This window comes from Giraffa tippelskirchi, chromosome 12 (genome assembly GCF_054371585.1).
Source record: "Giraffa tippelskirchi isolate mGirTip1 chromosome 12, T2T-mGirTip1v1.2.pri, whole genome shotgun sequence".
NCBI lineage: Eukaryota > Metazoa > Chordata > Mammalia > Artiodactyla > Giraffidae > Giraffa > Giraffa tippelskirchi.
The window spans coordinates 136,361,072-136,373,814 of NC_137286.1; the positions used below are offsets into that span (position 1 = coordinate 136,361,072).

The 12,743-nt window shown below is 40.0% G+C and overlaps 1 protein-coding gene across 1 annotated transcript in view; it reads right to left on the minus strand.

Moving 5' to 3' along the window:
• LOC145530192 (ATP-binding cassette sub-family C member 4-like) overlaps positions 1-12,743 on the minus strand; it is a 165,098-nt gene that overhangs the window by 44,839 nt on the left and 107,516 nt on the right. Inside the window, exons 22-23 of the mRNA XM_081551115.1 lie at positions 8,019-8,138; positions 6,746-6,856 (exon numbers count right to left, since the gene is read on the minus strand). Coding sequence (XP_081407241.1) covers positions 6,746-6,856; positions 8,019-8,138 — 231 coding nt within the window. The remainder of the gene's footprint in view (positions 1-6,745; positions 6,857-8,018; positions 8,139-12,743) is intronic.

The window sequence follows — 12,743 nt, forward strand, 5'->3', positions numbered from 1 at the left end:
AGCTCCTTCTCTCACTTTACAAAGACGACTCCTTTATTTTTGATTTTTATTGGAGTATAGTTGATTTACAAAGTTGTGTTAGTTTCAAGTGTACAGTAAAGTGAATTAGCCAAACACATACATGTAATCTGCTCTTTTTAAATTATTTTCCCATATATGTCATTACAGAGTATTAAATAGAATCCCCTGTGCTATACAATAGGTCCTTTTTAGTTATCTATTTTATTATATACTAGTGAGAAGACTCCTTCATAATATTTAAATCATTTGCATGTAATGATAGTATCACTCATAATATTACTTCTATTGTATGTGACAATAATACAGTAGAACAAAAAAAAAAACTCTATGAGGGACTTCCCTGGTGGTCCAATAAATAAGACTCTGAACTCCCAATGCAGGGGGCTCGGGTTTGATCCCTGGTCAGGCAACTAGACTCCACATGCCACAACTAAGAGTTCACATGCTGCAACTGAAGTCCTGCCTGTTACAACTAAGACTGAAGATCCCACATGCCCCAGCTAAGACCCAGCACAGCCAAATAAATAAGTAAATTTTTTTAAAAAACATGAATTTTGAAAGAACTAACAAAGTTGTTGTTGTTCTTAAGTCACTAAGTCATGTCTGACTCTGTGACACCATGGACTGTAGCACTACAGGCTTCCCTGTCCTTTGTTATCTCCCAGAGTTTGCTCAAATTCATGTCCATTGAGTTCCTGATGCTATCTAACCATCTCATCCTCTGCCACCTCCTTCTCCTCCTACCTTCAATCTTTCCCAGTATCAAGGTCTTTTCTAATAGTCAGCTCTTTGCATTAGGTGGCAAAAGTATTGGAGATTCAGCTTCAGCTTCAGTACTTCCAGTGAATATTCAGGGTTGATTTCCTCTAGGATTTCATGATTTGATCTCCTTGTTGTCCAAGGGACTCTCAAGAGTCTTCTCCAACACTACAACTTTAAAGCATCAATTCTTTGGCCCTCAGCCTTCTTAATGGCCCAAATTTTACATCTGTTGACAACTCTTACATGACTACTGGGAAAAACATAGCTTTCTCTATATGGACCTTTGTTGGCAAAGTGATGTCTCTGCTTTTTAATATTCTGTATAGATATGTCATAGCTTTCCTTCCAAGAAGCAAACATCTTTTCATTCATGGTTGCAGTCACAGTTTGCAGTGATTTTTGGAACCCAAGAAAATAAAATCTGTCACTGCTTTCAATTTTTTCCCCATCTATTTGCCATGAAGTGATGAGACTGGATGCCATGATCTTAGATCTTTGAATGCTGAGTTTTAAGCCAGCTTTTTCACTCTGCTCTTTCACTTTCATCAAGCTCTTCAGTTTCTCTTCACTATCTGCCAATGGTATCATCTGCATACCTGAGGTTATTGATATTTCTCCCAGAAATCTTGATTCCAGCTTGTGCTTCATCCAGCCTGGCATTTTGCATGATGTATTCTGCACATAAGTTAAATAAACATGGTGACAACATATAGCTTTGTCATACTCCTTTCCCAGTTTTGAACTAGTCCATTGTTCTATGTCCAGTTCTGTTTCTTCTTGACCTGCTTACAGGTTTCTCAGGAGACAGATAAGATGGTCTGGTATTCCTATCTCTTTCGGAATTTTCCACAAGTTATTGTGATCCACAGATTCAAAGCCTTTCAACATAGTCAATGAAGCAGATGTTTTTTCTGAAATTCCCTTGCTTTCTCTATGATCCAATGAATGCTGGCAATTTGAGCTCTGGTTCCTCTGCCTTTTCTAAACCCTGTTTGTACAGTTGGAAGTTCCCAATTCACATACTGTTGAAATCTTGTTTGAAGGATTTTGAGTATAATCTTATTAGCATGCAAAATGAGTGCAATTGTATGATAGTTTGAACATTCTTTGGCATTGCCTTTCTTTGGGATTGGAATGAAAACTGACCTGTCAGCCTATGGCCACTGATGAGTTTTGCAAATTTGCTGGCATATTACATGAACAGCATAATCTTTTAGGATTTGAAATAGCTAATCTGGAATTCCATTACTTCCACAAACTTTGTTGGTAGTGATGCTTCCTAAGGTCCACTTGACTTCACACTCCAGGACGTCTGGCTCAGGATGAGTGACCACACTATCATGATTATCCAGGTCATTAAGATTTTTCTGGTACATTTTTCTGTGTATTCTTGCCACTTCTTCCTAACTTCTTCTGCTTCTCTTAGGTCCTTATCATTTTTGTCCTTTACCATTTAATCCCACCTGGATTGAGATACACTTGGCAGTATAGTATAGTTGAGGATGTCATTGTTCAGATTTTTGTCCTTATGCTTCAATTATCATTATGTAATTTCACTTTATACATCCAATGTGCTGCAGTTGAAATCACAAAAACAAGGCAATGGATTCTAAGAACCAGTGCTTTTAAATCTAAAATATTACTCTCATTTTTTCATTTTTAAAGACTGTGATTCAGGGCTATTTCTATGGAATAGTGAGGGATGGTGAATTCATGCCACACATTCCAATAACTGTTCATCTGGGACCCACACAGCAGTGAGGATACTGTTTTTGCTATAGAGAATCTTTCTCAGACCCCTACAACCACGGATTCTAAGTAGCCCTAAAGCTAAAACCTAAAACCTAATCTGTACAAAAAGCTTCACAGTAAACCTGGTTCTCTCCATCCAGCTATAGGATACTACCTGGGATGTTTGGAAGGTCATCTTGCTACAGTTATGTAGACCTCAACCCATTCAAAGAAAGATAAAAGATCTCAGTGAAGACCTATTGTAAATGAACAAACAAGCAAATTACTCAAAAGCAATCTACAGATTCAATGCTGCTGCTGCTGCTGCTAAGTCGCTTCAGTTGTGTCCGACTCTCTGCGACCCCATAGAGAGCAGCCCACCAGGCTCCACTGTCCCTGGGATTCTCCAGGCAAGAACACTGGAGTGGGTTGCCATTTCCTTCTCCAATGCATGAAAGTGAAAAGTGAAAGTGAAGTCACTCAGTCGTTTCCGACTCTTTGTGACCCCATGGACTGCAGCCTACCAGGCTCTTCCATTCCATAGGATTTTCCAGGCAAGAGTACTGGAGTGGGGTGCCATTGCCTTCCCTATCAAATTACCAATGGCATTTTTCACAGAATTAGAACAAAAAAATCTACATTTTGTATGGAAACACAAAATACCATGAATAGCCAATGTAATCTTGAGAAAAACAAAAGAAAAATGAAGCTAGGAGGAATCACGTGCCCTGTCTTCAGACTATACCACAAAGCTACAGTAATTGAAACAGTATGCTACTGGCTTCAAAATCAGAAATACAGATCAATGGAACAGGACAGAAAGTCCAGAGATAAACCCATGCACCTGTGGTCACCTATGGCAAAGTAAGCAAGAATACACAATGGAAAAAAGACAGTTTCTTTAATAATTGGTGCTGGGAAAACTGGACAGCTACATGTAAAAGAATAAAATCAGAACACTCCCTAAGACCATAAACAAAAATAAACTCAAATAGATTATAGACATAAATGTAAGACCAGACACTAGAAAACTCTTAAATGAAAACATAGGGAGAACTCTGACATAAAATGCAGCAAGCTTTTTTACCCACCTCCTAGAGTAATGAAAATAAATAAAACACAAACAAACGGGACCCAATTAAGCTTAAAGACTTTTGCACGGCAACAAAAAAAAAAACCATAAAAAACACCAAACATATCCTGCAGAATGGGGGGAAATATTTGCAAATGAAGTGACTGACAAGGGCTTACTCTTCAAAATATACAAGCAGTTCATGCAGTTCGATATCAAAAATAAATAAATAAACAGCCCAATCAAAAATGGGCAGAAGATTAAAACAGACATTCTCCAAAGAAGACATACAGATGGCCAGAAACCATAAGAAAAGATGGTCAACATCTCTAATTATTAGAGAAATGCATATCAAAACTACAGTGGAAAAAAAAGGAAAAATCTACAGTGAGGTTTCACCTCACACCTGTCAGAATGACCATCATCAAAAAGTCTACAAACAATAAATACTGAAGAGGATGTGGAGAAAAGGGAACCCTCCTATACTGTTAGTGGGAATGTAAACTGGTACAGCCACTATGGAGAACAATATGGAGGTTCCTTTAAAAACTAAAAATAGAGCTGCCATATGATCCAGCAATCTCACTCCAGGGCATATATCCAGAGAAAACCATAATTCATAAGGATGCATGCACCCTAATCAGTGCAGCACTATTTACAATGCCAGGACATGGAAGCAACCTGAATGCCTGTAAACAGAGCAATGTACAAGGAAGATGTGGTACCACATATACAATGGAATGTTACCCAGCCATAAAAAAGGGTGAAATAATTCCATTCACAGCAACACAGAAGGACCTAGAGATTTTCATACTGTGTGAAGTAAGTCAGAGAAAAATAGAATATGATATTGCTTACATATGGAATATAACAAAAGGCTACAAATGAACTTATCTACAAAACAGAAGTAGAGTAACAGGTGTAGAAAATAAACTTATGTTTACCAGGGGGTAAGGGAGGGGAGGGATAAATTGGAAGCCTGGGACTGACACATACATACTACTATATATAAAATATTAAAATAGATAATTAATAAGAAACTATGATGCTGTGAAAGTGCTGCACTCAATATGCCAGCAAATCTGGAAAACTTAGCAGTAGCCACAGGACTGGAAAAGGTCAGTTTTCATTCCAATCCCAAAGAAAGGCAATGCCAAAGAATGCTCAAACTACTGCACAATTGCACTCATCTCACATACTAGTAAAGTAATGCTCAAAATTCTCCAAGTCAGGCTTCAGCAATACGTGAACCGTGAACTTCCAGATGTTCAAGCTGGTTTTAGAAAAGGCAGAGGAACCAGACATCAAATTGCCAACATCTGCTGGATCATCAAAAAAGCAAGAGAGTTCCAGAAAAACATCTATTTCTGCTTTCTTGAATATACCAAAGCCTTCGACTGTGTGGATCACAATAAACGGTGGAAAATTCTGAAAGAGATGGGAATACCAGACCATCTGACCTGTCTCTTGAGAAACCTGTATGCAGGTCAGGAAGCAACAGTTAGAACTGGACATGAAACAACAGACTGATTCCAAATAGGTAAAGGAGTATGTCAAGGTTGTATATTGTCACCCTGCTTATTTAACTTATATGCAGAGTACCTCATGAGAAATGCTGGGCTGGAAGAAGTACAAGCTGGAATCAAGATTGCCGGGAGAAATACCAATAACCTCAGATATGCAGATGACACCACCGTTATGGCAGAAAGTGAAGAAGAACTAAAGAGCCTCTTAATGAAAGTGAAAGAGGAGAGTGAAAAAGTTGGCTTAAAGCTCAACATTCAGAAAACTAAGATCATGGCATCTGGTCCCATCACTTCATGGGAAATAGAAGGGGAAACAGTGGAAACAGTGGCAGACTTTATTTTTGGGGGCTCCAAAATCACTGCTAATGGTGCTTGCAGCAATGAAATTAAAAGACGCTTACTCCTTGAAAGGAAAGTTATGACCAACTTAGATAGAATATTTAAAAGCAGAGACATTACTTTGCCAACAATGGTCCATCTAGTCAAGGCTATGGTTTCTCCAGTAGTCATGTATGGATGTGAGAGTTGGATGGTGAAGAAAGCCGAGCACCGAAGAATTGATGCTTTTGAACTGTGGTATTGGAGAAGACTCTTAAGAGTTCCTTGGACTGCAAGAAGATCCAACCAGTCCATCCTAAAGGAGATCAGTCCTGGGTGTTCATTGGAAGGACTGACGTTGAAGCTGAAACTCCAATACTTTGGCCACCTGATGTGAAGAGCTGACTCATTGGAAAAGACCCTGATGCTGGGAAAGATTGAGGGCAGGAGGAGAAGGGGACGACAGAGGATGAGATGGTTGGATGGCATCACCGACTCGATGGACATGGGTTTGGGTAAACTCTGGGAGTTGGTGATGGACAGTGAGGCCTGGCATGCTGCGATTCATGGGGTCGCAAAGAGTCGGACATGACTGAGCAACTGAACTGAACTGAACTGTAAAGTACAGAGAACTCTGTAATGATATATATGGGGAAAGAATCTAAAAAAGTGTGGATATATGTATATGTATAGCAGATTGACTTTGCTGTACGTCGGAAACTAAGACAACAGTGTAAATGAACTATACCCAGATAAAACTTAAAATAAAAATAAAAGAATGGCTTAAGCAAGCCAAACCAGGTGCCCAAGACACCACAGGTCTGCTGGAGCAGGCGCATTCATACCTGGTCTTTGCTCCTAAAGATTCCGGAAATGAAAAACAGAAATTCTTTTCTAAAGGACTGTTCATTTGAAGCATTAATCAAAATGCAAATTACTAAAAAAAATATAGGCACCCCAATGTTCATGGGGTGTGGAAAAGAATCTTTTAAAAGGTGGATATATGTATAACAAATTCACTTGGCTATACACCTGAAGATATCACCCTGTATATCAACCATATGCCAATCAAAACAATTTTTCAAATGATCTCAACAAGGACCTACTGTAAATAAATAAGTAAAAAAAAGATAAAAGTTCTCATCAAGACACAAATGACGTCACATGGATGCACTGTGGCGTCATATGCTGCAGACACTTGAATACAACTCATTAGAACTAAAGAATATATATTAGACAAGATGACAACAGTTTAATAACTACAAACAAAGCTATAAAATGTAAACACACCACAGATATTCACATTTATACTTACATTCTACCAGAATCAGGGCCCCAAAGGCAACAACAGTGACAAAGATGGCACAGAGGACATCCAGATACACAGAGAGCCATCGGGACGTCGTCAAAAGCAGGAACCAAGCCTCTGCATTTGTGAACCATAATAAGTGTAATACATAAACAGGAAAAACATGTTAGCTGCTTCTCATGAGGAAGAGCATTTTCTCAATTGAGCTACAGAAGATTTTACACAAGGTAGGACAGCAAAGTTACACACCTGTAAATTCAAGGGAATCTGAAGATTCCAGAAAACTAGGTTCATCACAAAACAACATATGGGACACACAGAAATCAGTCCAGGAAGCATGCTTCTAAAACTTCAGCCCACAGGTTATCAAGAGAAATACCATCACAAGAAAGAAGATGGAAAAACATCTCATTGGTGTATTCCCTGCAGTGCTGGGCCTCAACATGAAGATCCTCCTCTCAGAGAGTCGACTGTTCCCAGCTCTGACAGCAGAGAGCAGAGCTCCAGCACTTTCTGCCCTCACTACAGGGCCTAAGGTGCTTACTCTTAGGAGCCAGTGTCCATATGACCATCAGCTAACAGGATCTGTATGTAGCTTTCAAAATGCCATGTTATCTTCAAAATACATTAATGATTGGAAAGTTTGGCCAGGACTTAATAGACTTAGAGGAAATCCTGAATTTTCTACCTAGATGGAAAACAAACAAACAAACAAACTTCACTGACACAAAGCATAATCAAGTGGGTAGTAAATCAGGAAATTATTTTCCTCAATACTTCTGCTTACCTCCATGTCTGCTCTGAAGAGAGTCAGCAAACCACTCCCTGAGGGGCAAGAACAGCCAAAACCTGGTTCTGAACTAAAGATTTATTGGAACACAGCCACTGACTGATGTATGATCTTTGCCTGTCCTTGTGCTACAATGGCAAAGGTGAGTAGTTACAACAGAGACAGCACACAAAGCCTACAATATTTCCAATCTGGACCTTTGAAAAAAAGAAAAGTTTACTGACTCCTGCCTTAAGGAGACAGACATCCACAGGGCACAGTGATGGAAGGACAATGCAGGCCAGTCAAGGGAGAAAAGCAGGGCTGTGACAGGGGAAGAGGGGAGCACAGAGGGGATGCTGAAAGGAAGGGGTTGGGGAGGCAGGTGTGCAGAGGACAACATGGGCTGACACAGAGAGAGGTGCTGGCCAGCCAGGTCACCCGAGAGGGAGTCAGCCTCAGAAGGAAGCACATCCCATCCTTAGAAATCATCTCCAGAAACTTACAGACCTGAGTGCAAATCCTGGTGTGCATCAAACAGCTCCTGAAACTTCTGTTCAGCTTTGTATGCCCGGATGGTCCAGAGTCCCCGGAGAGAAGACGCTAAGTGGGAAAACACCAGGCTCCTAGCTGGGGAAGCAGAGACAGACACACGACAGAGAAAGTCAGGGAGGCTGGATGCGAGGAAAACCACTGTCTCCCGGGCTCTGTGGTCACATGTCTTGACAAAGGGAATCCTCCATGTGACCCAAAACTCCTGCTCACACCAAGCTTCACTTTAATGACCTGGGAATGAGAGATTCTCTTTGAAACTATCTTTGATCAAATTTAAATCACAGCTAGATTTAGATAAAGAAATTCTTTACTGGTTCTTTCATCAAGGTCCTCTCAAACATTCCTCCCTCCAAATTCTGGCATTTTTCCAGGTGGAAATTTCTCACAATTTTTTAAAAGTATATTGAAGTATAGTTGATTTACAGTAATGTGCTAGTTTCAGGTATGTAGGATAGTCATTCAGTTCTTTTCTCTGATTATATTCCAATATAGGTTATTACAAGATACTGAATAAAATTCTCTGTGCTTTACACTTAATCCTTGTTATCTATTTGACATATTAATAGTAGTGTGTCTATTAATCCCATACTTCTAATTTGTTCTTCACTCCCTCCCAATGCCCTTTGGTAACCACAAGTTTGTTTTCTATGCCTCTGAGTCTATTTCTAGTTTGCGTATAGATTCATTTGCATTATTTTTAGATTCCATGCATAAGTGATATCATATATGTCTTTCTCTGACTTTCTTTACTAAGAATAATACTCTCTAGATCCATCCATGTTGCTGCAAATGGCAATACTTCATTTTTCCCATGGGTAATTGTTGTTCACTAATTTTTTAACCAATAGCATTTTAAATTTTAATTCCTCATTAGAGTCCTCACCACACTGAATTTTGATGAGCTACCTGTGCATTGTTTCCACCTTAGACGAGTAACCTAAGGGCTGGGATAGAGTCAGTACATCTCCACACTGGACCAGAGCCAGACACAGGACAGGGTGAGACGAGTAAGGGGAGTGGACAATCTGCCATCTCCCCCATCCTGGGACTCTCCCTGCACCTGCGCCAGAAGCCTCTGTGTGGGTCACGGAGTACCTGGTACTGCACTGCCCTTGTGCCCACGGGACCCAGCAGATGAGGAGTCTTTGAATAGTCTCGACTTCTGCTCCAGGAGCCTGATGGATGTTTTTATATCTGCCTGCTGGACACTTGTCCTGGTGTTTGGAGGGCACTGTGGCACATGACACTCACATCACCCTTTTAGAATCTGACAGCGGCCTCAGTGTCCATCTTTTGAGTGACTTCATGTGATTATGGGTCTGATGTCACATGACTGCCCATTCGTTTTCTGCCATCTTCTCTAAGAGCACACTGACCACAAGCTCCAGGGTCAGGCTCTTGCCTGTCAGGGAACAGCTGGGCTGCAGGCTGCCAGGCAGAGAGGACCCTGACATTTCTCATTCCCCACTGTGAACGAGGATGTAACCTGCTGTTGTCAGGGTCACATAGTGAGCCTCTGACCTCTGTCTAGGATGAGTGATAACTTGCGCTGTATCAGCAGGAAATACTGACATCACTTTGTTACCTGTGTGTGTCCTAGAGAAGACCTGTTAGTACAAGTAAGTTGTTTATGGGAAATTAGTAATGTGTCTTACAGGAGGCTACAGAGATTTTATAAAATGATGGGGGAAAGAATCCAGGGGGAAACTCCAAACTGTTTTCAGGTCCTCACTCCTTAGTCCAGTATCTGAATGCCTGTCTGGTGACAGTTCAGTCAGTACAGACGTGCACCTGGGCACTGCATGTTTGGAGGGGTTGAGGTAAAAACAGGTAAAGACACAGAACCTCCTCTTGCATTTGGTGTCCACAGTTCTATAAGGAAGGAAGGAGCAGGAGCAGTCCTAAGATGGCAGAGGAATAGGATGGGGAGACCACTTTCTCCCCCACAAATTCATCAAAAGATCATTTGAATGCTGAACAAATCCCACAAAACAACTTCTGAATGCTGACGGAGAACACCAGGCACCCAGAAAGGCAGCCCATTCTCTTCAAAAGGAGGTCACCTCTATCTTCACCATCCCTCTTCTCTTCTCTGTCTACTGTGAATCTCTTGGGTGTTCCAGGCTGTGGCGAACACTTAGGGAACTGATTACTGGCTAGATTGGTCTCTCTCCTTTTGACTCCCCCTCTTCTGCTCCTGGTCACCTCTATCTCCCTCCTCCCTCTTCTCTTCTCCATTTAACTCTGTGAAACTCTCTGGGTGTCCCTCACTGTGAAGAATCTTTTCACCATTAACCTAGATGTTTTATCATTGGTGCTGTATGGATGGAAAAGTCTTGAGGCTACTCTAAGAATAAGACTGAAAGCCAGAGGCAGGAGGCTTAAATCCAAAACTTGAGAACACCAGAAAACTCCTGACTCCAGGGAACATTAATCAACAAGGGCTCATCCAAAAGCCTCCATACCTACACTGAAACCAAGCTCCACCCAAGAGCCGACAAGTTTCAGAGCAAGACATACAAAGCTAATTCTCCAACAATGCAAGAACATAACCCTGAGCATTAAAATACAGATGGCCAAAAGTCACACCAAACCCATAGACACCTCAAAACTCACTACTGGACACTTCATTGCACTCTAGAGAGAAGAGATCCAGCTCCACACAGAACACCGACGCAAACTTCCCTAACCAGGAAACCTTGACACGCCACTCATCCAACCCCACCCACAAGGGAGGAACCTCCACAACAAAGAGGAAACACAAACATCCAGCATACAGAAAGGGCACCCCAACACAGCAATCTAAACAAGATGAAAAGGCAGAGAAATACTCAGCAGGTAAAGGAACATGATAAATGCCCACCAAACCAAACAAAAGAGGAGGAGATAGGAGAAAAAGAATTCAGAATAATAATAATAAAGATGATCAAAAATCTTGAAAACAAAACAGAGTTACAAATAAATAGTCTGGAGACAAGGACTGAGAAGATGCAAGAAGTTTAACAAGGACTTAGAAGAAATAAAAAAAAGAGTCAATCAATAATGAATAATGCAATAACTGAGATCAAAAACACTCTGGAGGGAACCAACAGTAGAATAACTGAAGCAGAAGACAGGATAAGTGAAGTGGAAGATAGAATGGTGGAAATAAATGAAGCAAAGAGGAAAAAAGAATAAAAGAATTAAAAGAAATGAGAACAACCTCAGAGACCTCTGGGACAATGTTAAAAGCCCCAACATTTAAATCATAGGAGTCCCAGAAGAAGAAGACAAAAAGAAATGCCATAGAAAATACTTGAGGAGACAATAGTTGAAAACTTCCCTAAAATGGATAAGGAAAGAGCCACAAAATCCAAGAAATCCAGAGAGTCCCAAAAGGATAAACCCAAGATGAAACACCCAAAGACACATATTAATCAAATTAATGAAGATCAAACACAAAGAACAAATATTAAAAGCAGCAAGGGAAAAGCAACACATAACACACAAGGGGATTCCTATAAGGATAACAGCTAATCTTTCAATAGAAACTCTTCAGGCCAGAAGGGAATGGCAGGACATACTGAAAGTAATGAAAGAGAAAAACCTAAAACCCAGATTACTTACCCAGAAAGGATCTCATTCAGATATGAAGGAGAAATCAAAAGCTTTACAGACATGCAAAAGCTGAGAGAATTCAGTACCACCAAACCAGATCTTCAACAAATGCTAAAGGATCTTCTCTAGACAGGAAACACAGAAAAGGTTTATAAACTCAAACCCAAAACAACAAAGTAAATGGCAATGGGATCATACTTATCAATAATTACCTTAAGTGTAAATGGGTTGAATGCCCCAACCAAAAGACAAAGACTGGCTGAATGGATACAAAAACAAGATCCCTATATATGCTGTCTACAAGAGACCCACCTCAAAACAAGGGACACATACAGACTGAAAGTGAAGGGCTGGAAAAAGATATTTCATGCCAATGGAGACCAAAAGAAAGCAGGAGTAACAGTACTCATATCAGATAAAATAGACTTTGAAATAAAGGCTGTAAAAGGAGACAAAGAAGGACACGACATAATGATCAAAGGATAAATCCAAGAAGAAGATACAACAATTATAAATATATATGCACCCATCATAGGAGCACCACAATATGTAAGGCAAATGCTAACAAGGATGAAAAGGGAAATTAACAGCAACACAATAATAGTCAGAGACTTTAATAACCCACTCACACCTATGGATAGATCAACTAAACAAAAAATTAGCAAGGAAACAAACTTTAAATGATACAATGGGCCAGTTAGACCTAATTGATATTTATAGGACATTTCACCCCAAAACAATGAATTTCAACTTTTTCTCAATTGCACACGGAACTTTCTCCAGGATAGATCACATCTTGGGCCATAAATCTAGCCTTGGTAAATTAAAAAAAAATTGAAATCATTTCAAGCATCTTTTCTGATCACAATGCAGTAAGATTAGAGGTCAACTAGAGGAAAAAACTATTAAAAATACAAACATATGAAGGCTAAACAACACGTTCTGAATAACCAAAAAATCACAGAAGAAATAAAAAAAGAAATCAAAATATGCATAGAAATAAATGAAAATGAAAACACAAACCAAAACCTATGCAATTCAGTAAAAGTAGTGCTAAGGGGAAGGTTCATAGCAATACAAGCT